Source organism: Copadichromis virginalis, linkage group LG15 (genome assembly GCF_057382275.1).
Source record: "Copadichromis virginalis isolate Kocher_CV1m ecotype Utaka linkage group LG15, C_Virginalis_male_GT1.1, whole genome shotgun sequence".
Taxonomy (NCBI): Eukaryota; Metazoa; Chordata; class Actinopteri; order Cichliformes; family Cichlidae; genus Copadichromis; species Copadichromis virginalis.
In genome coordinates, this window is record NC_140632.1 from 21,673,542 (window position 1) to 21,700,296 (window position 26,755).

Below are 26,755 nucleotides of genomic sequence, written 5' to 3' on the forward strand. Positions count from 1 at the left end.
GGTCATTTGAATTCAAACTAAGGCACCTTCATGACTGAAAAGTTTAGGGTGGGCCTATGCAATCTTTGGCGAAATGTTCCATTAAAAAAAAAAAAAAAAAAAAAAAAAAAGACTATGAAGAGATGCAAATCCATCAAAAATAATCATAAAGTCCTGCACAGTAATCACAAGGAGATGAAATATCAAGATAGGGAGGAGAATTGACTGCCACTTGTTTCATAATCGTTCTATGGACCAATAAACCTGCCCATTTCTGCCCTTCGGCCAATGAAGACAGGATATAACCCTAAACTACTGTAATGTAGACAGTGAATATGCTGAGGAAAATTCCAAAAATTGCTGTAATAAACACTTGATGACACTTCATCAGAGTATGAGGTTGTATTTTATGATCAATACACACACATAGATGGCAACAATAACAACATCAAAGGCATCCACTTTTACTTCAAACTTTTTTATTACAAAATATAAATGGCAAAAAGCTTTGTTTTTTTTTCATTTGCTAAAACAAAGAGACTGGTGTCAGACATGAATGTTACAGTAAAATTAAGCATTTTTTTTTCCTTTTTCTTTTTCTTTTTTGTAGGTTACCATGCTACAGTAGATACAGTACAGGTGATAGTGCTCCCGCTCAAAGAAAAATGACAGAAAGGGGGGAAATTAATGTAAAAGGTAATAGCCATCTGTCTATTGAGCTTGATCAAGAGACAAAGTGATGATATACAAACGAGTTGGGCCGACAGAAAAAAGTTTGAAAATTTGTCCTCTGGTTCTCAACAGTGACAGAAATTTAACTTTGGGCAAGCAGATACAATTTCTACAACTCTGTACAAACATGTAGTTTGCTTAAACTAATCTAAATGAATCTGAATGTGCATTTGTATTACTTTATACTTAACTAAATATTAATAAATACATATTTTTAACATTTGTGGCTGCTGGCAAACATAAACTCTTTCTTTTAATCTGTCACATCTACAGCATTCAAAGGTCAAACTAAAGCACTTCTCAGTGGGTTCATAGATTTCCAGGTCAGCTTAGTCTTTCTGAAAACATTAAGCTTACAACACATACACACAAACTGCTTAAACAACTTATTTTAGACATAAATTCATAAAGAAGTGTTGATTTCCAAGTCAAACCACATCCATTACTTCAAAGAGTGAAAACGACTTGATATCCAAGGGTTTTCCCTTTTTGCCACGAGTCCACCACAAGTCCAGAGATTAAGAGGATTGTGTGTGTTTGAAATGAGCGGGGTTCTGAGAGGTCCTTTTCCATATCTTCCAACAATGTCTTTAAATAACATTTAAAACATTTTACATTTTAATGACAGCTGCTGTGATGCGTAAAATGGCACCAAATGTGCGTAAAATGATGTGGAGAGGAAGGCAGGCGCACGAACAGAAACTAATGTCAGAGGTCTGGAATATTGATACAGCTTCTGGGCTCTGTTAAGGAGGCATTTTCAAAAAGAAGCAGAGATTTACTTCCCCACCTCGTCGAGCACTTTGCGGTTGAGCTGAGCCTGCTCTCTCTGGCTCTCCATCTTGGCCATTTGGATCATATTCCTCAGCAGGTGGAAGGTCAGGTCGATGGAGAGCGGCGGCTCTTCGCTGCGTTTCAGCAGCTGCGCCGCGGTCCTCATAGCCGCTTCCTCCGCCTCCTCGCTGTCTTCTTCTGGCGGGAGCAGGTGGAGACGATCCGGGTTCCTCCTCTGGAGAATCCTCATGATGTTTTCGCCCAGTAGATCGGAGGCGGCGTTGTCCCCGGCGGCAGCCGCTCTGAGGAGCACCTCGTCCAGTTGCTGCGTTTGAAGGCGACCGCTGCCATTCATCCAGCCAGGGAAGGTGCGCGGTCTGCCGGCGGCTGGACGGAGGTGTGATGACAGGAGGACCGAAGAGAGCAGCAGGAGAAGGGAGACTGGCTTCATGTCCTGCAAGAAAATGAAACATTTAAGATGACATTCAGGTTTAAAAGTACGTTTCATAGTGTATCTTGGAAATGTTGTGTTTTATTTACATTCTCTCTGAGCTAAGCGTGACATTCATACACTTTTAAAACTTTAAAGTTTGGTTTGGGTCGTGATTCGGCAGATGTAAAGTCTCATGTTCGCTCCAAAGGCAAAATAAATGTTATCTGTCAATCTGATGGAAAACCTAAATCTTCTAGAACATTTACTTGAACTGGAATTAAAATTACAAAAGAATATTTAATGGCAACATTTTCTTTTGTAGCAAAAGATTGTTCAAGCTAAAGCGCATAAGATGACGAGCACCTCACTGCGCGGTTATTAAAAAGTTTAAATGATGAACAAAACTTTAGACTGAATGAAAGAACTACTGTTCTTACTTTACTGTCTCCAGATGCTGCAGCTGGACTTTGCGGTCGGCCGGTGAGATTCAGCAGAGTCTGAAAAGTCCCTGTGAGCGGAGACTAGAGGGGACCGGAGGGTTTTATACGTCCTGCCCGCTCCTTTGACGTCAATGTGAGCACAGATAGCGCATTGGAAACCGGACAACTATCGAGACGCAAAGCACAGAAGTCCCGAGGGACAGCTGGGGAAGCTGTGATGGACGGCGAATAAAGGACGTGATTTTTTTTTTTACAGCTTCATTTCTTTTTCATCCTTGGTGGGTCATCAAGTTTGATGAGGTAAACTCACAGGGGTACAGGAGGAAGGTGCCAATAGGTGTGGGATTTCTGGGGCGATTCAGGAACCTGCCCAACTTTTTATTCTTATATTATCAGAATTATTTTGTTGTGCGTGATTATGTTTTTTCTTTGCAACCCGCACTGCCTTAAATTCTCTCTTAAATATGAATAATCTGAATAATAATAATATGAATCAAAATCTGTGAAGAGCCTGTCTCCCTGCACTGCATTGCTAAAGGGCTATTTCACTTTCAGAAGTTCAAATGAAAGAATTAGAGGTGAATTAGAGGCAGAAACTAAGCGCTGAAGTGATGCAAGAAGATGTAAAAGACAATAAATCAGCATTAATTCAGCTCACATTCACCTGCCTGAAGTTAAAACTTTATTTTTCACCAGGCTGTGCTCTAAAGCAAAGTATTGCTTTGGCCAAATGAGACAAAGAAATGACTTTTAAAGATTAAATAGAAGCTGTGAACATGAAAAACGTCTTTAAACTGCAGGCATGTCATGTGCCTGCCTGCTTCAAGTCCTCCACCATAATCCCTGTCCCCAAGAAACCTAGGATCACTGGACTAAATGACTACAGACCCATGGCTCTGACATCTGTGGTCATGAAGTCTTTTGAGCGCCTAGTTCTCTCCCATCTCAGGACCCTCACGGCCCCCCTCCTGGACCCCCTGCAGTTTGCATATAGAGCCAACAGGTCTGTAGACGACGCCATCAACATGGCCCTACACTTCATCCTGCAGCATCTGGACTCCCCAGGAACCTACGCCAGGATCCTGTTTGTGGACTTCAGCTCTGCCTTCAACACCATCCTTCCAGACCATCTCCGAGACAAGCTTTCCCAGATGAATGTGCCTGATCCCATCTGCCGGTGGATCACTGACTTCCTGACGGACAGGAAGCAGCACGTGAGGCTGGGAAAGAATGTCTCGGACTCCCGGACCATCAGCACCGGCTCCCCTCAGGGCTGTGTTCTTTCTCCTCTGCTCTTCTCCCTGTACACCAACTGCTGCACCTCCACCCACCAGTCTGTCAAGCTAATCAAGTTTGCAGATGACACCACCGTCATTGGGCTCATCTCGGACGGGGACGAGTCTGCCTACAGGAGAGAGGTTGAACGTCTGGTGTCCTGGTGCAGCCACAACAACCTGGTGCTGAATGCCCAGAAGACAGTGGAGATTATTGTGGACTTCAGGAAGCACACAGCCCCACTCCCCCCCATCATCCTGACTGACACCCCCATCACCTCTGTGGACTCATTCCGCTTCCTGGGTACCACCATCACCCAGGACCTGAAGTCGGAGCCCACCATCACCTCCGTCATCAAGAAAGCCCAGCAGAGGATGTACTTCCTGAGGCAGCTGAAGAAATTCAACCTGCCAACACGGACGATGATGCAGTTCTACACTGCAATCATCGAGTCCATCCTCACCTCCTCCATCACCGTGTGGTACGCTGGAGCCACTATCAGGGACAAACAGAGACTGCAGCGTGTTGTGCGCTCTGCTGAGAAGGTGATTGGCTGCAGACTCCCATCTCTGCAGGACCTGTACACCTCCAGGACACTGCGGCGTGCAGCCCGGATCTCAGCTGACCCTTCTCACCCTGGACACAGTCTGTTTGACCTGCTCCCCTCAGGCAGGAGGCTCCGGTCCATTCGCACCAGAACCTCTCGCCATAAGAACAGTTTCTTCCCCTCTGCTGTTGGACACATGAACAATAACCATATGACTGTTCCCACCACTAACACATGACCCTACGCTGTGTCACTGCATCATTCCATGTTTGGCACTGATCACCACCTGCACTCATGTATATATCTTTCAACGTAGCACTCTTAATTCTTATCCCTACTTTTATTTTTTTCCATGTCTATTTAAGTGCTATTTATGACACTATGTTTGCACTGAAGCACCGCAGCAATTTCCTAATGTTGTAAACCTGCTCAACATTTGGCAATAAACCCCATTCTGATTCTGATTCTGATTCTAAAGTCGGACTGAATGGGTGAGGGAGCTGTCTATGGTGCTGAACCTTCACGGGATTATTAGTAAAAGCTCACTTTTTATACCAGTCAAACCAGAATATAAAGAAATCCATAGTACATGTTATTTACTCTGAGTGAGTCACAGAGCTGCATAGTTAAATATTATGAATCACGTAAATAGGGGACAAAAGTAAATAAGGCCAAACACAAGTTTACATCCTCAAGTTCAACTTTTCCTTTTACAGACCTGAAACATTTCCCAGACTCACACTTAGCTATTCTTAATACACTGCACATTACATAAAGGTGGTCTGGCATAATCACAACAAAGTTTTCTTCTTTTAAAACACTTCAAATACTTGGGGTTGTTAGCTCTGTGTGGACTTGCTGTTCCCTTCTTTTTTAAAGAGGGAGATTATTTTTAAAGGAGCAGCAATTGTATTTCCTGTATTTGCATTTCCTCTGATTGATTAAACAACTCAGTTGTTTGACTCAATTCACTGTGAGCTAAACAAACCGACTTCTATGGTGTTAAATCATGATAGTAGATGAAATTAAAGAAGAAACTTAAAGAAGTCTAGTTTCTTTTCTTTCTAATCTCCTTAGATTACCTATAACATACACAGACAGAGATGAAATGTACTCCCTAAATGTTATCTTTGGGTTCTACAAATTTAGACAATAAGTTATAATATGGGAATCAAAAGAGCATTTTTGTGCTTTGACACACAACAATGCCTGCAAGCAACAGCCTGTAGAACAGTTTGATAAAGAAAATTTGTAAATATCATCTTTCATATGAAACTGTTGCTGTTTTCACTTTTTCTTCAGGACAAACATGAAAATGAGGAGAAAACGACTTCTTTCAAACACTTTGAGGTCACAAATTATGTAAATCCACACAAATTATGAGCCAACATCAGTAACTTCAAATTACAGATCAGATCTCATTTTGATCACAGATGTCAGCCCCATCACACACTGTTTTCAGGTTGCGCTGCTAAAAAGCCTACACACTGTATCTTCATTTAATTACTGGGCCTTAATTCTCAAACACAGCGAGCCTGGGAGATGAATTAAAAAAATGAAATCCAGCTTTCTGGGGAGAGGCTCATTTCCCTCAGGCAGGCGGTGGGGATATTTGGCAGATTTTCAATCGATTCGTCAGACGTTTTCCGCTTGTTTTTCCCTGATATGGACCATGAGTGTGTGCGTTTGTGTGTGTGGGGGGTGGAACAAAAAAAAAGAAAATTTGTGCAGTTAATTTGGTTGGCAGCCCAGCTCAGCAGCCTCCACATCTCCCTCCAAACAAACAACCCCCACCCCATCCAAAGCAAAGTTAGCGAGGTCAAACACACCACAGACTCATAAACTCAACTCGTGTAAAACTTTATTAGCTCTTACACCAGACGTGACCTTTAATTATCAAAAATGTGCCCATTATGGATAAAGCGATTCTTCATATCCTGAAAAAGGGGAACGCAGCACTGACATGATCCTGGGTTATGTTGCGGATTAGTGGTGACTCTTCAGCAGCTACAGAACAAATGTGACGCTGACTGTTAAAGGAACAGTTTGACGTCTGAGTAAATATGACTGTCCTCGCACAGAGAAGACTGATCTCACTCGTGCTTTTATGACACGTTATGTTAGTGTTGCATTAATGTATTTGCACTTGCATAGCAGTTTTCTCTCCTTACTGAACACTCAGAATGCTTTAGACTAGAGGAAACAAACTCCCGTTTATACAATGGTTTATTCTGTTCACTTTATTTTAAATGCTTTCTTGGGGTGAGGCAGCAGCAGTGTGAACCACTGGACCACAGTGATAACCAACCCAATAAAAGACTGGAAACAGGAGTAAACAGCTGCCTTGCTAACAACCACGATTTTAAAGCAAGTATGTAAATCTGAGTATAAATGTCTGACAACAACTGTCCAGTTGACCGTTTTCTGTTTCCAGCCTTTAAAATAGGATAAGCTTGGTGGTTGCAGACACCAGAGACGTATTGAGCTTGTATCATTCAACTCTCTGCAAACTATTCCTTTAACATTATGTTAAATAAGATAAGGAACAAGGCTCTTTCTTTACATAGCCATGATGTTAGATTAGGTACTTTAACCACAGGAACCTCGACCAACAAAATAAACTCAAAGCAGATAAGAGTTGGTGTAATCTGAGTGAAGACAAACTGTGGCATCTTGTCCATTTATATCAGCTTTTTCCTGAGATCTGTCAAATGTAGAAGAAAAGTAGAGACAGCTGACACAACCTCACCTGCTTGCAAACTTCACAGAGGAAAGGAGACAGTCTGAAGATGTCAAATCTGCTGCAACACTTCTCGAATGTAGAAAAACGTCACTACTCTGATTTTTTTTTAAAAGAAAGAAAAAGGCCCCAAGCCAAATGAATTTAATCCAGTAATGCAGCTTTGTAAATGCTGCAGGAGGTTTGACCTCTTCGTCTGTCAAATTAGGGGGAAATGAAGTAAAAGATGAGGCAGGTTTAGACAAAGCAAAAAAACACAACTATGTAAACTAAAATCACATTATTAGAAACTCTGGAATGCACTTAAAATATCTGACTAGAAGTCCATTATAGAAAAAAACCAACACATTACAAAAACAATGATGTCAATACACTAAAGAGATTAGAAAAGTTTCCTTTGTGAGCAATAGGTGTTAATGTATGAGTGTGTATGTGTGGATACACTGCAGCACCACCGCCAAATCCCATTTCCATAAATAAGAAACTTTCACAGACATTTCTGCAAATGCAAGTTTGACTTTCAAGTGTGAATTTGTCACTCGGAGTAGACGAGCCGTTTCTCCCGACCTTTACGCGTGACTCAGTCACAGCTTTACACATTGGAAATACCAGCAGACTAAGTAGCCTAAAGTAAGTTACGCCCATGTCACACACACTACGAATGAGTGCAAAGTAATCATCAGCGAGAACGACACAGGCTGGACTTGTGAGCGTCCTTCACATCTTATTGGCCTTCCAGGTCAGGTAGGAGTTCCAAGCAACAGCAACGACCTGGACGACAGCCAGCCTGCAAGGAGGACGAAATCTGATGTGTCTGGTTTGGATGCAAGTCGGAGAGTTTCATAAAGACGGAAATAAAGGCTTTCTGAGACAATTAAAGTTGGTTTCATGTGACATTTTCACAAGTGAAACAAATGATGTCTTATTTAGACGCAGAAGTAGTAAAACTACAACTTCAAAACATGTTTTCAGGTTTAAAATAATCCACTAAGATCAGACAGAGTATGTATCCTAAAAGTGCAGAAATGACTGTGTTAAAGCAGTCGAAATGTAAAAATAAAACCCTTAAGATTTGACTCTGTACACAAGCTTCTTCTGCTCTCACTAACCTTCAAATATGATCAGAGCTCACTGCCTGCATGCTAATGAAGCCATCAAACTCTCACCTGTGGTGCAGAGGGATGAAGTAGAAGTTGGCAATCTGGACTGGAGGCCAAAGCTGAAACAACCAGGAAACATTCAACTGATCAGCGAAACATATTCTGAAGAGATAAAAAGAGAGATTACACTGAACACTTACATAGTAATTAGAGATCAGGGCATCTGTGTAGTCCTGTGAACACAGAAAGAGAAATATTATCATGTCGGTACCATCTGAAATTACTTTAATGAAAAACATTCATGCTAAACTCAATTTATTACGAAAACAATAGAAAGGAAATGGTTATTTTGCTGCTTTCTTTTTCAGGTTCTCGTATCGTCTTCTGTTATAATCAGAGCATCACGCTCCTCTCCACTCCTCTAAAACCCCAAATAAACAAACATGGTCCTGACAAAAGTTCAACATGAGGTTTCAAATGTGAAGTTATTGTGTTAAATTAAGCAACTCTAAAACATAATTTACTATCCAAGAAAGAAGAACTATTTCTTTATTAGCTAGCTCTTCATGTGGAAATCAGAGGACGTCCAGAAGAAATGTGACACTGTCCCGTGAGCCTGTAAGAGAAACTCTGTTACAGATTCTAAACATACTTTCTTTTAATAAAAAGTAAACTAACTCAACATCAAAACAATCCCATTAAAGATGTGATTTGGTCCACAGTTAGCAGCACAGATTGTTTTACATAATTGAACAAAGATCTGTTTGTTTCTTTGTTCCTTCATCAAGCTCCTGTTCATGGATGAATATTTTATTTCACATTCACTGCCACAGATCCAAGCTTCTGGCCCCTGAGATCATCAGTTAGATCGTGGATGAACGAGTGTCAGAAGACTTCCTGTCCACCTACCACTGCAGACACAGAGTACATTAATTCATGAAAGCTGCACTCCTCTCCCTCAGCCTAATAAAAAAAAAAAAAGACAAAAATCTTAAGAGGAAACTTTTAGTTGTATTTAAAAGACAGAAGTAAAGTGTTTCTCCACGCAAACATGACGGACAAACTCGTGACCTCCTGCTTAGGTACGAGGTTCAGCCCTGCAGCGTTTTCCATCAGAACAGTTGAAGCTGCCGGTGGGGGAGGAAGTGAGGAATGCTGATGTGCTCAAACTACAGCTGGTGAGTAGTTTCTGTCCAAACGGAAGGTAAACTGTATGCATGAACACCTTCATCAGCCACACATAAACACACTTTATTTCACTCATTTTGTTAAAACAAGAAAAATGTATTTACATTGTTACAATAAGTAAATAAATATGACGTGTTAATATATTGCTATATTGAAACTTCAGAGTAAAGGTTATTTAACATAGTTTCCTTCTGCAGTGAAACAAAGAGCTTCACTTATTTATTTGACACAACATTTATCCACCTGTGTCTGCAAGTCGATTACAGGCTGTGCTGTCAGCACGCTGTCTGATCTATGAAATAAAGCATGCTGCCCTCCTCCACCATCGCCATTCATTGAAGTTAATCTGAAATTTATACAAGTTAAAGTTGGATTCGTGCAAGCGTTCATGTAGCCACTGCAGCATATTTACAGGTAGGCCCACATTTTTTTGGACACTGACACAATTGGCTGTAACTCCTCTATATTTAATCAAATGTCTGCTTTTAAAGCCCTCATTCATCAGATAACCCTAAATTCAATATACTCTAAAACCCTGACAATACTTTTACAGACCTAACTGGATATTACAGACGATTTGTGTCTGAAGTCTGCGTGTATTGTCTTAAAGCCCTTTGAATCATTGCTCTGACGTTAATGTGACAAAAATGATGCTGACAATATACCTAAACTTGCACATACCATTTAAAGAAAAAAGAAAAGGCTTCTTTTATTTGTTCCCTTATTTGACGTGGTAGAGCTCAGCAAAAAGATTATGAATTATACTTAAAGAAATGTTTTGGCGTGAGTGCGTCGTGTAGTTTAATCATGTTGTTATGCTGGCGATGCAACCTGAAGGTAGAAATCAGGTGTTTGTTCTTAATAAGCAACTTTCTCTCTCAAACACACGATATTACAAAACACACACACCGAGAAAAAAACCCAACCTGTCTACTTAAAGGTCACCCTGACATCTCCTGGCATATAAAACCAACAAGCCAATGTTCCAGCTATAATATTTTTCTGCCTTTTTTCCAGGGTGAAAACAGTGTTTTAATTACGGTCAAACAAGCTAGTTTGCCACCTGGGGTGAAATTACGTCAATGTCTTTACCCATACATGACGGGACCTTTCTTACCTCTTCTAGGAGCTTTGTAGGATGCAATAAATATGAAGTTTTGTTGTAAAACTTTAGTGAAATACTAAACCCCAAATTCAGCTAAATTATTCATTAAAAATGATCTAATAAGATTGTCTAAACATTCAAGTTTTAGGATCCAGGTCTTCTCAGGGCAGCACGTGGAAGCTAGATTTGTGTTTGCACTTTGCACACTGTACTGTATATGCAACATCTAACACAGGTCACACTTTTCTGCTCTTCCTGTCTTTACACTGTGCAGAACATTATGAATGTTCAGACTCTGATCAGTTACACAGCACAGCATGTGGTCTGACCCTGACATCGTGGAGTTGATCTTGGAAGAGAATGACGGCAAACGGAACAACATGCTTCAAAACCCCAACCTGCCAAGTGCCTCGAAAAACTGTGCAGAGATAAAGTTGTGATGTTTGAAAAACAGAGCCTCACACTTCTCACCTGTTTTTCTCCAGCGTACTGTGTTTTATTTTTGAGTAATGACCAAGACTCTGACCAAACAGTTGCAGGTAAAAAGCAGAACAGGTAAACAAGAGAGGCAAAGCTGCGACTGGAACTCTGTCCAGATTTATCAATCACAGCGGCTGTTTGGTCAGAGGCTCCATTCATTTTCATCTCACATTTCCTCAGTGCCAGACCCCGTTGTAACGAGCGCATTTGTCATTTATTTTCTGTCCTTTGTGACATTTACCGGGTTGGCCTTTCAGGTCTGCGCCTCTCCTTTTGTAAATAATTGATGGTGATCAGCAGCATGTTGGGAAAGCAAGGCGGCGACGGGCGTTTGAGCAGCTGGCACAAGATGACAGTTAGCTCTGACCTGGCATACAAACACACACTCGCACACGTATATATGAAGGTATGAGTCACACTGGTTATTTCCACACTCCCTCCCTCCCTCTCTCTCTCGCCTCTTCCTCCATCACAGGAAATAGTTTCCAATAATAATGAGAGGTGAGTGTTGGAGGTCAGATACTGTAGCTACGATGAAAACCAAACTTCCTCTCTGTGTACTGTCGTTTACCTGAGCTGTGTGCGTGCAGGAAGCTTACTGCTCTCTGACCAGTTTGTTCGTCTCAGGTTTAGTTTTAGTGCTTAAAAAGGTCAAATTCATGCCACACAATGACGACTGTAAAACTCTACACACGAAGAACAAAGAAAGGAGGGTTCGACGAAGACTTTGCATCTGAAATCTGAATCATAGATTCTTTTTTCTATGTATTTAAATGCAATTTTAGGGTAACACAAAGTAATTTATCTGTGCAATTCAAACTGATACCTTTCAGGCTTTGGATAAACCTGTTTTTACGTGACGATGTAACATTTATAAATAAAAAATGAGCTGAAGACACATCAGGTCAAACTCTAACCTTTTACCTCAAGTGGAGTTTTTCAAATTGATCAACGTCACCTGGAAGATTTTCCACATCACTACAATACTGATGGACTCATTCAACACAGGGTTAAAGGTGACCATTAAAAATGGTCAGAAAAATGTCAAGCAACTGTACCAACCCCCAGTTTATTGCCCTAACTGCTACCAAGCTTCTTTTTGAGGCTCATTAATGCCCTTTTTCAGACTTACACTTCACAAGGGTCAAAGGGTGAGAGACACATGACACAGAGTTATTTCTAGTGTTTTGCATGTTATTTCCCATTTTACACTGGATTGTTTTTCCGCTGGGTAATGATGTTGGGAATGAATCACGACAGGGTACTGAAATAAAACTCACTCACCCTCCTGAGCTTGGTGACGTTCTCCTCGACTGTCAGTCCATTCAGCGCGCCAGAGATGCAGAGGAAGGCTCCCAGAAAGCACGGCGCAAAACACAGCTGTAAGGAAACAAACCAAAAAAACAAGAAGAAGAATCATAAGTTAATCATAAGTGTAACTGCTGTGGCCTAAATCAGCAGATTTCAGGTCAGTTTTATTTAAAAAGCTCCCCTCTGGCAGTGTGACATCAACCTAAACTGAGCAGTAAACGTGCAACCTAAAAACAGAACATGACTTTTGATTATGAGAAATTGGGTGATAAATATCTAATTAATCTACTTGTGACAAAACATTTTCCTGCAGCACATCCGGAAAAGGAAGTCTTTAAAGAAACATCATGGAGGATGAAATCTTTCCTTCGCTGTCATTCTTCTTTTTGTCTTACTTTCTTGATGTTTCATTTCCTTCGATTGGATTTTTTTTCCGAGGATCTTGGGATGCTTAGCTGCTACTCCATAGAAGCTGATGGAGTCCAGAAACAAAGTAACAAACTGAGTCTATAACTAAGTAATAAAATACATACCAGTGATAATCTAAGAAATCTGAAAGACTGAGGTTAAACTGTTCCTAGTATGAATCTTACATGAACAGTCACTCGACGCTACAGCTGCATCACCTTAAATCTTTCAAGTGCTGCTGTTTGTTATGCACACTGAGGTGAAGCGAGCAGCGCTGACAGTGCGACTGGATCACTATTCAAGCGTGCAAGTGAACCCTTTGCTCCAGTAAATATTTTATTCAGTAACAAGCAGATACTGCTTTTTTTTTTTTTTTTTTAACATTGTGCTCTGCTGCAGTTTCACTGAAACACAGCAGGGGGCAGCATGAAGCTACCAAAAATGACTCGTTTTTAGACATTTACAGAAAAGTTGCATTCCAAGTTTATGCTATATAATTTTATTGATATGTTTGTGTTCCTTAATCTAAAGTTAATGATTCATTCAGAAAGCATGAGGTACAGATTATAGTTATGTGCAACTAGTCGACTGAACATTTAAACGTTGCAGCTTTTGCTACTCAATGCCAAAAATGATAGTCAGTTATATTCAGCAATATTCTTATTCTATTAAATTACGACAGGAATTCCTGGTTCAAAGTTGTTCTACCACCATCGGCCACTCCCTGGGGCTGAACCCTGTTTCCTCTCTTTCTATGAATGAAGCAGTAAATAAACAGAGGCTTAAACTAAAAAGATGACAGCTGTTCTGCAGCACTTATAAATCAATCAATGCAAACTAACTGTATATCAAGCTTTGTCAGAATAAACTGGAATATAACTAAGCAACCGAAGTCAGATGTAGTCAAACTGCACCTGCAACTCTTAACTAATCTGACATCACATGTGTTTGAAACATTATACAAAGTAAACAACATTTCAAGTATGTTCTGCTTTAGATAGTTTCTTAGGTTTTTCTATCAATTAGGCTATTAAATCTTTTTTTTGGCTGTCTCATTTAAACAACTAAATGAGCAACTACAAAATACCAGTGCTACCACTCAGCACCCTAGTAGATACACCTAAGGTATTAATTTGAAAATCCTCTGTGACTTCCTTCTTGAGTTATCGCATTCACAAACGTGGGTGTCCGCACCGCCCGCTCACCCTGTAGATGACAATGATACCCCACCAACCTACAGCTGAGGGGCAAAAACTGGAGCTCTGTTGCATAACTCAGCCTCTCCACTCAAAAGCTTCACAAAAAGGGAAAACAGTCTGCTAACAAGAGTTTCCTCCCATCAGGACAACAAAGACTCATCTGTCAGTCAAAACGATCTCAGCAGTCAGGCTTCATCCACTCTGTTTGCCACAACTAACAAGCTCAGTGCGAGTGGCAAATACACACTTACACACAGAGAGCTGTTTTTATTGCTGAGCTGGTGTTCGGTTTGCTTTGCTGAGAAGAAGAAGAGGAAGAAGAGGAAGAAGAAGACGACCATTAAGGGTCCTTAAGATGCTCATCTCACCTGGTCGACCAGCATTTTCTTCATGGCAGCGCTTTTGGTTCCTCCAACAACCAGTCGGTCCAAAACCTTGTACCAGCTGCCGATGACAGGGCCCTTTATTGCAACAGAAATAAAATTACTCTTGAAATCCCCCACTTAATTCTCTTCTAATATCTTTAACTGCAATGGAAGCAGAAGACCGATGATGGATTTCATGAAAAATAAAAACATCAAATCTTTGCTTTTTGGTTTGTGCATTAAATACTCAGCCATTTATTCACAATGAACTCACAAAATGAACCAAAGTTAACAACTTGCTATGTGAACTATACAAACCTTTGTGTCTAATTGCAATTTTCTGTAAATGTGTGTCCTTCACAAATCAACACAGGTCCACAAGAGAGAAACTGACACTGACATGGAGTTTGTTCAAAATCAGTCAAAATTTAACAATATTTCTACAAGGTGCAATCACAAAGTTCTAAATTGCTGCTGATAAAATTAAAAAACATGACCTGGCTTAGATTTGGGTTCTCTCCTCAGACTGCTGACAGCTCAGCTGCTGTTTTCAGATCACTCCTCCTCAAAGTCACATTGTTGTGTCCATAAAACTACAGAGTACTTCTTGAAATCAAATTCTCCAGCTTTTATAACACCACTGTGGGCTGTGATCCTCGTTGGCCAGATCAAGGAAAGTATTTATTAACAAACCCATCATACTTGCTAGTTTTGGCCCACTGCAACTCCTTCCTGTTCCCAAAATAAAAGTTACAAAGATGGACTGACATAGTGGGGAACCAAGGAAAGTATAAGACTCCAGCTGAACACCAAACAAAAAACAGATGTCCAGAGGTGCAAAAAAAGATGATGTTGAAGATGAGACTGGCTAAAAATCAAGTATTTTTTGTTTGTTTGGGGGTTTTTTATGTGCCGAGTCCTGTAACTCTGTGTTTGCATCTTGCAGAAGATGCACAAGTAACAACAGAACAGGGAATTCTTCTCCACTACCAAAAAATACAAAACTTAGGCCATAAAGGTACAAAAATAGTGTTTTATCAAATTTTTACATTAAAAGTTTTACATTTTAAATTAATGTCCAATTTTAAAAACATTTTCCAAAAGAACTCAGCAGCTTTCTGTCAACAGCTTCCCTCCTTAAATGGAAGCACGAGCAGGCTGGCTGAAGATAAACCGAATTCAACCAACAAATGGATGCATTATTTATGTGAAGGAGAACGATACATGATGCATGAATATAGGTGCCAATAAACATGTGTCTCAAGTCCTGTGTGTGCTGAATAGCCACCCTCCAGACAAGACTAAATATCTATACATCTTGCGTGTATATTTTTGTACGATGGAGGAGCTTCAGATAATTACGGAAACATAAATAAACTTTGCCTTCGTCACAGCGACGTCAGAAAGAAATGAGCTACTTGGAGGGCGAATTGTGCAGCTGTCACAGTTAGTGAAATACTGATGAATTAAACATACAAAGACATGAATGAGTGGTATACAACAAGTAACACAGATCAGACAAGTACATCATGAACACACACACTTAAAGTCATTAATTACAGATGCACAAACAAGCAGGAATCTTTTTTTTTCCATGAACACAATAATTTTGCTTTATATTAACTTCCTCAATTTAAACAATTAACCAGACAGTAAAAACCTGTGGCAACATTTCTTCTTCCAGGGAGCCACACTGACATGGATCGAATCAACGAAAACACATCACGCAGTTTAAGTTAAACTCTAAATTTGCACAGCACAGTGTTGTACAGTGTGTTATCTGCACAGTAGAAGGCCTGCCTCTGTATGTTTAAAACTTTGTTTTAAAATGTTGACTTTGTTTTACAAAGGTGCTCATTTGGTGCCCTCTGAGGTGGCAAAATAAATCTTACAGAAAACCTTCCATATTGTAAATCCCCTACTGCATTATATCATAGATAACTAGTTAGCACTATGTAGCATAACACACAATTTCGGGACACAGCATTTGGGAATGACTGCTGTGAGTAACTGTGGTTGTCTATAATAAAGAAGCATGATTCAGTGGTTGAGTTTGGGAACGTTTCTGTATGAAATGACTTGGAAGTGTCAGCATAGCGACCACAATAACAAATGTATGAATTTTCCAAATCCTTTGTTTCCCTTTAGCAGAGGACACACTGAACCATCATTTATAAAAGAAAAGGAGATAATGCCTCCCATGATAACAAATTTTAAACACATTTGATTCTATGATGCCGTTTTTGTGTCTTGGTGAGCACTAATTACTGTTTTAAATGCTTAACATAATGACCCGGGTATGCACCGACAGGCATCACAAAAATGGCTGCTGAGAGGCTAGACTTGCTTTCATATGAACTAAAATATTATTCTATTTCACCATGATTCACACAGTTTCTCTAGATCTAAAAAAAAATCAAGCATGTAACACCTTTTTAACAAAATAAAATCAAAAGTATTTAGAAAATTTTAAAAAGTAAATGAACTGAGAGTCAGAAGGATACTTACCACAAAGAAGAAACCAATACTCATCATCTTAGCCGTCCTCTGCACGTTGTGGTTAGCCAATCCTCTCCTCTCGATCAGCTGCTGGGAGATGACATCACCGACACCTACTAAAGACCCTGGAGGTCAAACAGAGTTGATACTGCATCTCAGTCCCCTGAGCACAATCTTCTACAGATATGATCCGTGCAGACATGTTACTATTCCTGCAGTGAGAATCTGATTAGGCAGCACTCTTGTAATTACTACATAATAACCACAAATATGCCAAAAAATGTATTCAAAGAATCAACTTTACTGTTAATATTGAAAATAATGTGTTAAAATACTTTATAAGCCTTCCAAAATTAACAAAAGCTCCCAACCAAATGTGAACTACTAAAAAAATCTGCATTGTCTTAAAGAGAGATCAGCTGAAGTCAAACTCGACCTGGAAAAAAGGAAAAGTTTCTTGAGATCAAATTTTAACACAACTTGTGATAAAATGCTGCCACCCAGTGGTGAAAGTTTAAGTGACATTTTGCAGGGGGCGTTTACAAAAAGTATCTTTAAATGCAACAAAACAGTCCAAAAGTACAAACTCCCATCCGAGTTCAACTTGGCGATGGTCACGCAATGTGTCCCTCAAACAGACTCAGTTGTTTTTCTTCTCTGTAATTTATCTTATTTATACGAACAAATGAGATTTCATCACCGAGCTCTTGTCTTCATTTGTTTCACACTGTTTATTAGCAGGCATTAAAGGGTTGTCACCAACAAGCCACCATTAACTCATCATCATTGTGTTTTTACTTTGAACTTGGCACCATCCATGAATTTCCTGAGTCACTGCTAATTTTTTATTTATAAACCAATTTTAGACAAACAATCCTGCTTAACACTGCAGAGATTTCACAGAGGTCCTCTTCAAGTCTTCTGTTTGTTTCTAACAAAAATCCTTTAAAAAAAATAATAAATTGGTCCAGCAACTCATTTAAAGGCCTTAATATCTCCAGCTTGAGTCAGGACCTCAGTAAGCTCTGTGGTAAATTACTCCACTTATTAGCTTTTCACTTTATTATAGTGGGCAGCTAAAACTTCTTGGGTTTGGTACAGACGTGTCACCTCTCATCCATGAAGCTTCTTCAGTTCTAAAGAAAAATGGTGGAGAATCCTAAACATTTAAGTCCTAGTGAAAGTTGTGCCCCTTGGAGGCAGCCCCGACGGTCGTTGACCAACTACTGATTTATGCTTCAGCAGGAAATCTACACCACAGTTATGTAATCACAGTAAACCCCTCTGAACCCCTGTGCTGTAACCTGACGTGCACCTACCTGCAGATGTAACTACATGTTAGGTCGATGCTGGCTGTTCAGCTCCATTGATTAGGAATAATAATCATAGTATAAATACAATTGTCAGCTGATTAGACGTCAGCTGGACGTAATGGAATAATAATAAGATAAACTAAATTCATGTGTCATAACATGTAGTTATAATAAGAAATTCATGATGTGTCAACACTAACCTCAAATCTTTCAATAAATTTGGGTTGGTTTTTTTTCCCCCTTTCTTTTTTTGTAGGAAACTGAATGCAAACTGAAATTAAAAACTTTGAAAATGCATGAAGACTGTCAATAGGGAAACTGATTTTTCTTTTTTTAAATTCCTCAGAGAGGCTCCTTTTAGCTGCTCTAGCTGCAAGGTCAAACCTCTGCCTCTATCTAGTGGCGACTAAATAGTACTGCAAACAGTACTTTAAAACTACAGCCTTCTGAAAAAAGTAAAGGGTTAATGCAACACTAACTGCTTAGGTTAGTTCATTTACATCTGAAACTTGCTCCAATGTGTGAATCCACCAGAGCTCTAAAAGCCATTTTCAACGCTATGAAATCCAAAAGTGCTACACAACAGTTACAGAAATATTTTTGGTCTAATACCTGCATCATATTAAACTCATCAGCATGCTTTAGCTCTCTGTATCACGTTTTAGACATTTTGGGCAAACAGAGTTCAATTCAAATGTTTTTGTGTGTGTGTTAAATCAATATATTTATGGTTTCGTCTGGATGTTCTGATCACTTATCCTGTAAAAATATATGCAAACTTGATGTTCTCATGAGTATGTACGACTCTACAACCTTCTTGAATAGATGTACATATCATACACATATTATTGATTCTTTTTTCATTTGCTTTTATTCCTGATCACAGTACAATGACCTTTAGCCTGTGTCTATTTGTACACTAAACTGGAGCAAAGGTTTGTAAAGTCAACCAGAAGCTGAAACGGGACCCTTCATTTTATTTTAATCAACAAAGGTCAGTGTATGGTGTACCCAACTGCACCTTCTCATGTGACATCTGTCTGCAGCTTTTCTACATTTACGTTTGCGCATTCAGCGTGTAACTTATTTTTATGTGCAGTGACAAGGTTGCCCTACCCGCTGTCACTATCTGGACTGTCCAGGGGTATTTAGTCATCAAGACCTGGTAGCCTCTCCAAAGGCCTGCCATTCCTCGTCCTAGGAAGAAAGAAAAATAAAAGCTTGTTGCAAATGCAGACTTTTCTGCTCAATCACCCCGCCCGCCGGTTGTAACGTGATTCAAATCAAGTGATACCACTAACAAGTTCCGTTAAACTGTCCATTAGTGATTGCCCATTAGTGTAAACTTCGGGCTTTTTTAAAAATTATTTCAGGGTTTTAAAACACTTAAATGTATCCAAGACCTATATCGAAGAGGTTAGCTCACTCTTTCAAATTCAGTCAAACGGCTAGCTAATCCTCTCCATTCAGTTACATCACACTTATGGTCAACTGCTGACTCAAAGTTAACATGTTATTAAAGTATTCGTGTTTCGGTAAATTTTGTCAATGCCGAATTCTAACACTGGGTCTAACATTTTCTCTCAAGCTACCGAAGTTGTTAATAGATGTCTAGTTTTACGACAGCTTAGATTAACTGTAAAATCTATTTTTTTTTATGACGTTTGGCTTGAGGCTCGGTCTCGTGCTGGCTGGCGAAGCTAACGTTGCACGGAACCTACGACTTGCACAGTGCGTCATTAGCGTCTCTAAATCACAGCGCTAACTTTTAATCACTCGTTTAGCTTACGAAACCAAACTAAACTGCACTCCTAACACACTGTAGCAACTCACAGTTTAAATCAAGAATAACGAACTGCTGAGTCTTTCATCGTTTCTGTAACTTTCCGTTTAACATTATTGCAGCTGCTGTTTAACTCACCTTTACAGCTCACCGTAGTTAACTTAAAGGTCCGTAAACTAGCAAGCTGTGGATAATGTAAATAAAACTGTACACATGCCCGTCTTCCCTGAGGAAACAGGCGGAGATGCTTTCACGGCACGGAATCAGCTCCGACTTTGCAGTACTCCAACTGTACAGCACAGAAAAATATGAATACAAATTTATGTGGTATACTGTTGTTTCTATTTTAAATACACTTACTTCTTTAGGCTTAGCTCACATCAGTTATATTTTTATAGTTTAAAGAAGTTGTCAATCAAGTTGGGTCTTATTAGTCTCAAGTTTTGTATTTATTATATTGGTAATTCTTCCAGTGCAACAATTTAAAAAAAAACCTGGTACACAATTAAAGGTCTTCTAAAAATTCCAATACAATAAAAAGGGGATCCAGGTAACACAGACATGTAGGCTTCCCAGTCTCAAAGATATTTCCTGAATTATTTTAGTATTTTAAGTACATGATGTTTTTACTAGTTTATATTAACTCTATATTATTGTCATTTCAGTTTAAGTGATTTTTACAGATTACTTTAGAGTTTACTTAACTTTGACTAACACAGTATTCATTACATCTGCGTAAATTGATTAGTAATCAACAATTTATTTAGCTTTGTTGCAACCGATAAGGGCAGAAGAAACCGTGATCTACTACGACCAGTGAAGACAGCATAGGAACTGTAGTCTGCGTCAGTTCCGCTGTACACAATAACATAGGCACACCCCTGCCCTCTAGAGGACAACTCCAGAATAACAACATGACAGGAAGCAAATTGCAATGATTTTTATTCTGTTCAAGTGAAGTGGCCCTTACGATAAATGAAACAAAAAAGAAAGAAAAGTTATTACAATGGGACTTCTGGTTTACAAACAGGTGTAACTGGCATAAATATGACAATGGAATGGCTTACCAGGAAACCAAAATGTAAATCACTCAAGGAGAGGTCAATACTGTCCCCAGAACACATTTTTCAAGTAACGTGTTGTAATTTGCTCTAACGTGACCTTTTTTATTGACTCAGTTTGCATAAAGTCAGAAGAAATAGAGTTATTTGAGAGCACGGGGTGTCAAACATGCAGCCCGGGGGGACCAGAACCAGGTCCATTTTGGCTCATTTGATGACTTCACAAAGTGTAAAAACTGGGAGAGATCTCAGCTTCACTAGCAAGGAGTGACAACATCTGAAAAGTTAATAGTTTTAAATCTAGACAAGTTAACACTTTCGTCATTGGTAACTGAAATGACAACAGACTCTGTGAATGTGGAAAAGCTGAGGCATACTGTTGAGATTGCACTTTTGTAGGATGCAGAAAATGTAGTTTCAAAATGGATGACCAATTAGACAAGAAAATGTAAATAAATAACAAGTAACGAGGGAGTGGGGTAACTGGTGTGGTGTGCTAGGGACAGGGTGAGATAGGGGCCGATGTGGTGACCCTGAATTGGAGCAGCTGGAAGAAGAAGACAAAGACGACACATACATAATCTTACGGGCGTGGCTCACTTAAGATTATTTGTGGCCATTCGTGGGCTGTGAACTGATGTTTGACATCCCGGCTTTAGAGTTTTGCTCACAGTGGACATTTGGCACATGTGTAACAATATCCACACAGCTGCTGCTCCTGCTCCCCAAAGCCTCATCATCAACTTTACTCGCTTTTTGGTACCAGCTTCCCACTTCACCTCAACGTCGAGAAGAGCAGCCATCACAGCAAGGTGCAACATTACACGAAGCAAAACACATGAAGAGCAACGATGGCACGTATGTGGCTTTGGAAATGCAGAACTTCAGCATTTTCTTAGCTTGCTTAAAACACCAAAAATGGTGGTACCAAGAATCAGTCGCACTGTGTGGTGGAAATGAGGCCTTGTAAGGAGCAGGTACGCAGGTGAGGCTTTTAAGCATTGAAGCACCTGAAAGAGCTCAATTTAAACTGCTTTTAAATCTGTGTTTCTCAAATCAAACTGTCATTAAATAAAATGATACGGCACTGGATAAGAGCACAGAACTGAAAACATATAACATGCAAACAACATTTTCATGATGCAGTTTGAATAAACATCTGTTATGTGTTGAATGTGTGAAGAACCCTCATACAATACAATAAATAAATAAGAAAACATTTTTTAAAAATGTCTGCAAACAGAAGCAGTGTGTGGCATTTACACATGAAATGCTACTAAGACTTAAAGCCAATCAAAATCTGGGAAATCTGAATGCAGCTCTGTTTTAAATCAAAACGTTATAGCAGCAAAGACCCCTGCTGTCATTTGGTTTAAGATGTTTTCTGTTGATGAGAATCAATAAAATCTCACAGTAACAGGGGCTTCAGGTCAAGAGCTGACAAGAAATACAGTACAAAGCATTCCCTAGTTGTGTGTTGATTCAATTAGCAGCTGAAGCTTGGCAGAAATGTTTAAAATCTCAAAATTTAAATTGCTTCAATAAAAAATAACTAACTGGGATATCCTGGCTCTCTTATTGCTGTACAAGAACCATAAAGTCAAAGACACTGAGAAAAAAAAACAATTTAACAGGAGAGTAACCGAATAAAAAGGAAGCTAAAACCTTTCACCTTTTCACTCGGTCAGTCTTCTTCAAGTATGAGTCGTTGCTGTCCCTTTCAGTGGAAGTCGCCTGAGATAAAAGTGTTTTACAGTACAGACAGCTGCAGCTTCAGCAGCAGAGCAAAGCTGGAATACACTGATTCTTACGAGAGCTTTAAGCTAGGAGAGAAAAACACCAAGCTACACCGCTAACTAGGCCAGACGCATCACCTCCACGCTCGCCTTTATGTATATGTGCAAAGCAAATGATAACATTATTATTGACTGACCCAGCACCAGGAAGTGACCATTTTCATAAACTGCTTATACATCATTATAACTGAGCGTCGCTGGAGCTGGATCTTCCAGTTAACTTAGCGGCTGGGTTTTAAAATCTGTCAATTAGTCATTTTATTTACATTATGCAGGTTATGAAGGTCAGCTTTTCCAGTAAACTGATGCAAATCTAAACATCACCCCTGAAGGCTCACGGGCTGCAGCTTCAGCAACAAAAAACACATTACTGGCAAAATTATTAACACCAGAATTAGTTCTCTTTTTCAATAGGTAGCTTTAGGTTTCCCCTTTTTAAATTATAACTTAATGGTATATCATCTTTTTAGAAGCATCCCGCATCCTGCAGGACAGCTAACGCTTTCAACTTTGGCTCCTGACTTTTTTAATAACCAAACTGACCTTAAAGTATATCATTGTGAATGGGAAGCAGTTTGTAGAGCAACAGCTGACTGTTCAGGAGGACATCAATGGCACCAATCAGCTGTCTTCTTCTTCCAGTGACTAAGTGCTTTTGTAACAACCCTGCACCTCTCTCCTCAGAACTCCATCCCCTCGTCACTTTCACACCAGTCCGACGGAGCATCGGTGCCGAAGTAACGATCTCCGAAATTCCCTGAGAGGAGCAGGTGAAAGAAGACGGGACAGAAAAAGTTGGACTTTTCTTTATTGTGTTCTCTGTAGTGGGTGACATCCGTTGCGAATATGGAAGATTTTAAAGAACATAACTGCCTTTTTTTTTACCTTTTTCCTAACTTTATAAGATTATAAGCTACACTGTGTACAGAGAGGCTCATTTATAATCACAGTGGGAAATTTCTAAGATCATTTTTGCACCTTTGCTGCCACTGATTTGGATGTGAGACTACAGTGTGTATAAAGAACAGAGCTCTTTCGAGCAAATGTTTACATTGTAAACCTTCCCAATAACTCCCTTTACCTTGCTATTCAAATATTTATAATCCTGGCTAATAATCTACTTTAAATAAACCTAAAACACACCGCTGACTTTTCTGTGGCTTTCCCTAACTCGCAAACACCCTGCAGCCGCTCTGCTGGTGCTAGATTTTGTCTGCAAACGGTAGAGCTTTCATCCATGCAGCAGTGGTTTTGTACTTTGTGTAATTCACAGATGATTTACCTTTTAATGCCTCTTATTGATTTATAGGTGACCTTTTCTTATAGCCTTCCACTGTTTGTCAATAAAGGCTAAAAAATACATTTCAAGGCCAGAGTGCAAAAAACAAACTTGGTTGTTGATCTCTTCCAGCTCTGCAAAGTCCATTAATTTCTTCCATTAAGGCCTCTGACACAGTCCTTGTTTCTTATCAGGACACTTTACCCTAGATATGCTGTCAGTAAAGTTTCTTAACACACTGTTTTGTTTTGTTTTGTTTTGGGCAAAACCAGAAGATTTATGGGGCTAATTATGCTTAAAACTCTATAAATCATGTTAATCGTCTATTAAAAGTACAATGTTTTTCAAACAGATGATAAATGAACTTTGATAAAGCCAGAGTGCATGTACTCACCGATGCCTGGTATGATGTGGAACTGGTCGTTGACCTCCTTGTCTACGGCGGTGGTGATGATCCGAACTTTAGGGAAGGCGTAGGCCACCGAATGGACCCCCATCTCAGCCATAAGCAGGGACAACAGGAAGATCTTATCCTCAGCTACATCGTGGTCCTTCATGTGGAGAAACACAGAACTTATTTCTAGATGATGTCGGTGAAAGAACACATCCAAGCAGAATGAATAATTTCATATATTTACATAATAACTTCAGCTTCATTAACAGCATCACAGGGTAATAAATACTAATGACCTGAGCCTGCACAATGTTTGATAATGGATAAAATAAATCACCTGCAGCACTTTTATTAAACTGATGGTATCTTTTAAAAACAAGCATTTCATTGTTTGCCTACCCTGAAACAGACACTTCAGCCCTGAAGGGTTGGAGCTGGCCAAACAGCCTAATCCCTGCAGTAATCACACTAAGGTAGCTTAGAGAGAATTTAAAAACATCAGCACTTTTTAGGACACCAGTTTTCACCTTTATTTAACCAGGAAGTGAAAGTCTGTTAGCATAACAATGTCTTTTTGCTCTTGGGTCAAGAAATGCAATATTAACCTAGCACGTATTTTGAGGTACGAACAACTGAGCTGTGAAGACGTGGGGCCAACCTACCAGCAGAACTCTGACCGCCATGAGCGCAGCAGCTCCAGTGGACACGGTGCTGTCCATGAGGATGACGTAGTCTTCACTGATGTCTTTGGGCAGACGAAGGTAATGAAGCTGGAGGATGGAGAGAAAAAACAGTGAGAAAGCTTATTAAATCTATACAACATAAAAATCTAACTTGTACAATAATTAGCACTGTGGAAAAAAATAAATCAAACAAGCAACTTATTAAAGAGACAACCCTGTTTGAACAACAGAGTCGAACACGAAGAACCAGCTAGATCTGACATGTAAAATTGTGTTTTTAATGTTGCCACACTGATAAAACTTTTATAGTATTGCCTAAAACACACACACACACCTCTGGTTCTCCTGTGTCATGATTGGTCTGAATGAGGATCTTTCCAAGTCTGATGTCTTTACACACAGCCATCAGAGCCTGCTCCATGGTCTCTCCCGCCCTCAGGATAGAAACACCCGTTATCTGGAAAAACAGACATTTTTGTGAGGTTTATTAGAGCGATGCAGCTTATCTGGACCAGAAAACACTAAAAGGTTTAAAATTTATGTGCACTTAAACCTTCGGCTCCTCCAGATCTTTACATATGTGCAAAATTATCATCTTAAGTTAAATGTCCTCTTATTATAGTAACTGTTAATGTCATCTTAAAGGACTTACTCTGTTACCGCACAGCCTCTTCCCCTCATAGATGCTACCCTGTGGCGTTTCCACAGACACTGACTGCAGAGGAGGAGAAAGAGCCAAGAGGAACAAAAGGAAATTAAAGGCTGAAGTAAAACAATCTTAGCAAAATCCCAAAACGTTGAATCTGTTCATCTGGACGTAGCATTTTCAGTGGGAGAAACATTTCGTCAATCAGTCTGAAAACGCGACGTCCAGATGAATGGATTCAACCTAGCTGGATGACTGAGCAAGCATCAAGACAAATCTTGGCAAGAGTTGATGCTGCTACTATTGAAAATGTTATTAGTAGACTTCCTGTTCAGAACAGAAACGCCAACCTGCTACGGAGCATAAGCAACAGTAGAAAAAATGTGCTCTACAGCAGCGGTCCCCAACCTTTTTTGCGCCACGGACCGGTTTATGCCCGACAATATTTTCATGGACCGGCCTTTAAGGTGTCGCGGATAAATACAACAAAATAAAACTAGTACCGGTACTGAAAAAAAAGAAAATTTATTCATAACACACGTGAAAAGACCCAGGAAAACCGAGTAAATGATAAAAACGATAACAAAATAATGCTGAAAACCGATAAAAACCCTGAAAACCATACATTTCACACCTGAGCCTCAACTCTCGTGGCCTGGTACCAAACGACTCACGGACCGGTACCGGTCCGAGGCCCGGGGGTTGGGGACCGCTGCTCTACAGGAGTAAGAGCAGGAGTTCAGTTAAAAATCTTCATGCAAAAACTCACCTTGAGAGGCAGGAAGGAGAGGGCATGCTCTATCAGGAGCCTCATTAATCTCTTGGAGTAGAAGATAAACTCATCTCGGTTAGTTTCCCTGTTCCTACACAAACACAGACGGCAGATGCAAACAGGATGACCCTCTGCTTTTTTATATTTTTTAAAAAGAAAAGATTTTTTTATGGCCTAATAAAAAGTCAGCACCATTACACTAGCAAGCTCCTGTTTGATTATAATTTTTAAAGAAATAACTTTTAAATATTTTCTTCTCGTGATCCACATCCCAACTGCAGCGGCTCTATAGCTCAGAAAACTGTCACTATAGAAAGGTCCTGTCTCTTATTTTATTTTGAAGTGGTGCCCACAGTAGGCCTGTAAAAACGTGTAAAGTACAAGAGGTGGTTTGGTTGCAAATCTGCAGCTTCACAGGTAGGTGTCTCTAAATCCTACTCACTGGCCAATTTT

General features: G+C 39.8%; 3 protein-coding genes across 6 annotated transcripts in view; all 3 read right to left on the minus strand.

Moving 5' to 3' along the window:
- Positions 1 to 203: 203 nt before the first annotated feature.
- ucn1 (urocortin 1) lies at positions 204 to 3,531 on the minus strand. Its single transcript, XM_085432469.1, has 2 exons — positions 2,356 to 3,531; positions 204 to 1,939 (listed from the first exon to the last, which is right to left on the minus strand). The coding sequence occupies exon 2, from the start codon at positions 1,934 to 1,936 to the stop codon at positions 1,490 to 1,492; it is 447 nt and encodes a 148-aa protein (XP_085288595.1). The 5' UTR covers positions 1,937 to 1,939; positions 2,356 to 3,531; the 3' UTR covers positions 204 to 1,489.
- A 2,493-nt stretch (positions 3,532 to 6,024) lies between these two features.
- On the minus strand, positions 6,025 to 19,936 carry mpv17 (mitochondrial inner membrane protein MPV17). Of its 2 annotated transcripts, none has more exons than XM_085432463.1 (8): positions 19,810 to 19,936; positions 19,005 to 19,085; positions 16,585 to 16,700; positions 14,080 to 14,172; positions 12,078 to 12,173; positions 8,221 to 8,253; positions 8,087 to 8,139; positions 6,025 to 7,707 (listed from the first exon to the last, which is right to left on the minus strand). In XM_085432463.1, exons 2-8 carry the CDS (start codon positions 19,075 to 19,077, stop codon positions 7,638 to 7,640), a joined length of 534 nt encoding a protein of 177 aa, XP_085288589.1. In that variant the 5' UTR covers positions 19,078 to 19,085; positions 19,810 to 19,936; the 3' UTR covers positions 6,025 to 7,637. The 2 variants fall into 2 exon arrangements, with proteins under 2 accessions (XP_085288589.1, XP_085288590.1); XM_085432464.1 differs by lacking the exon at positions 19,810 to 19,936 and adding an exon at positions 19,315 to 19,563.
- Positions 19,937 to 20,596: 660 nt separating this feature from the next.
- The window catches only part of LOC146692368 (uridine-cytidine kinase-like 1), a 29,598-nt gene continuing 23,439 nt past the window's right edge, over positions 20,597 to 26,755 (minus strand). For all 3 annotated transcript variants that reach the window (XM_085432436.1, XM_085432434.1, XM_085432435.1), the window contains exons 10-15: positions 26,300 to 26,393; positions 25,537 to 25,599; positions 25,219 to 25,341; positions 24,864 to 24,971; positions 24,202 to 24,358; positions 20,597 to 23,285 (exon numbers count right to left, since the gene is read on the minus strand). In XM_085432436.1, coding sequence (XP_085288562.1) covers positions 23,209 to 23,285; positions 24,202 to 24,358; positions 24,864 to 24,971; positions 25,219 to 25,341; positions 25,537 to 25,599; positions 26,300 to 26,393 — 622 coding nt within the window. In that variant the 3' untranslated portion in view covers positions 20,597 to 23,208. The remainder of the gene's footprint in view (positions 23,286 to 24,201; positions 24,359 to 24,863; positions 24,972 to 25,218; positions 25,342 to 25,536; positions 25,600 to 26,299; positions 26,394 to 26,755) is intronic.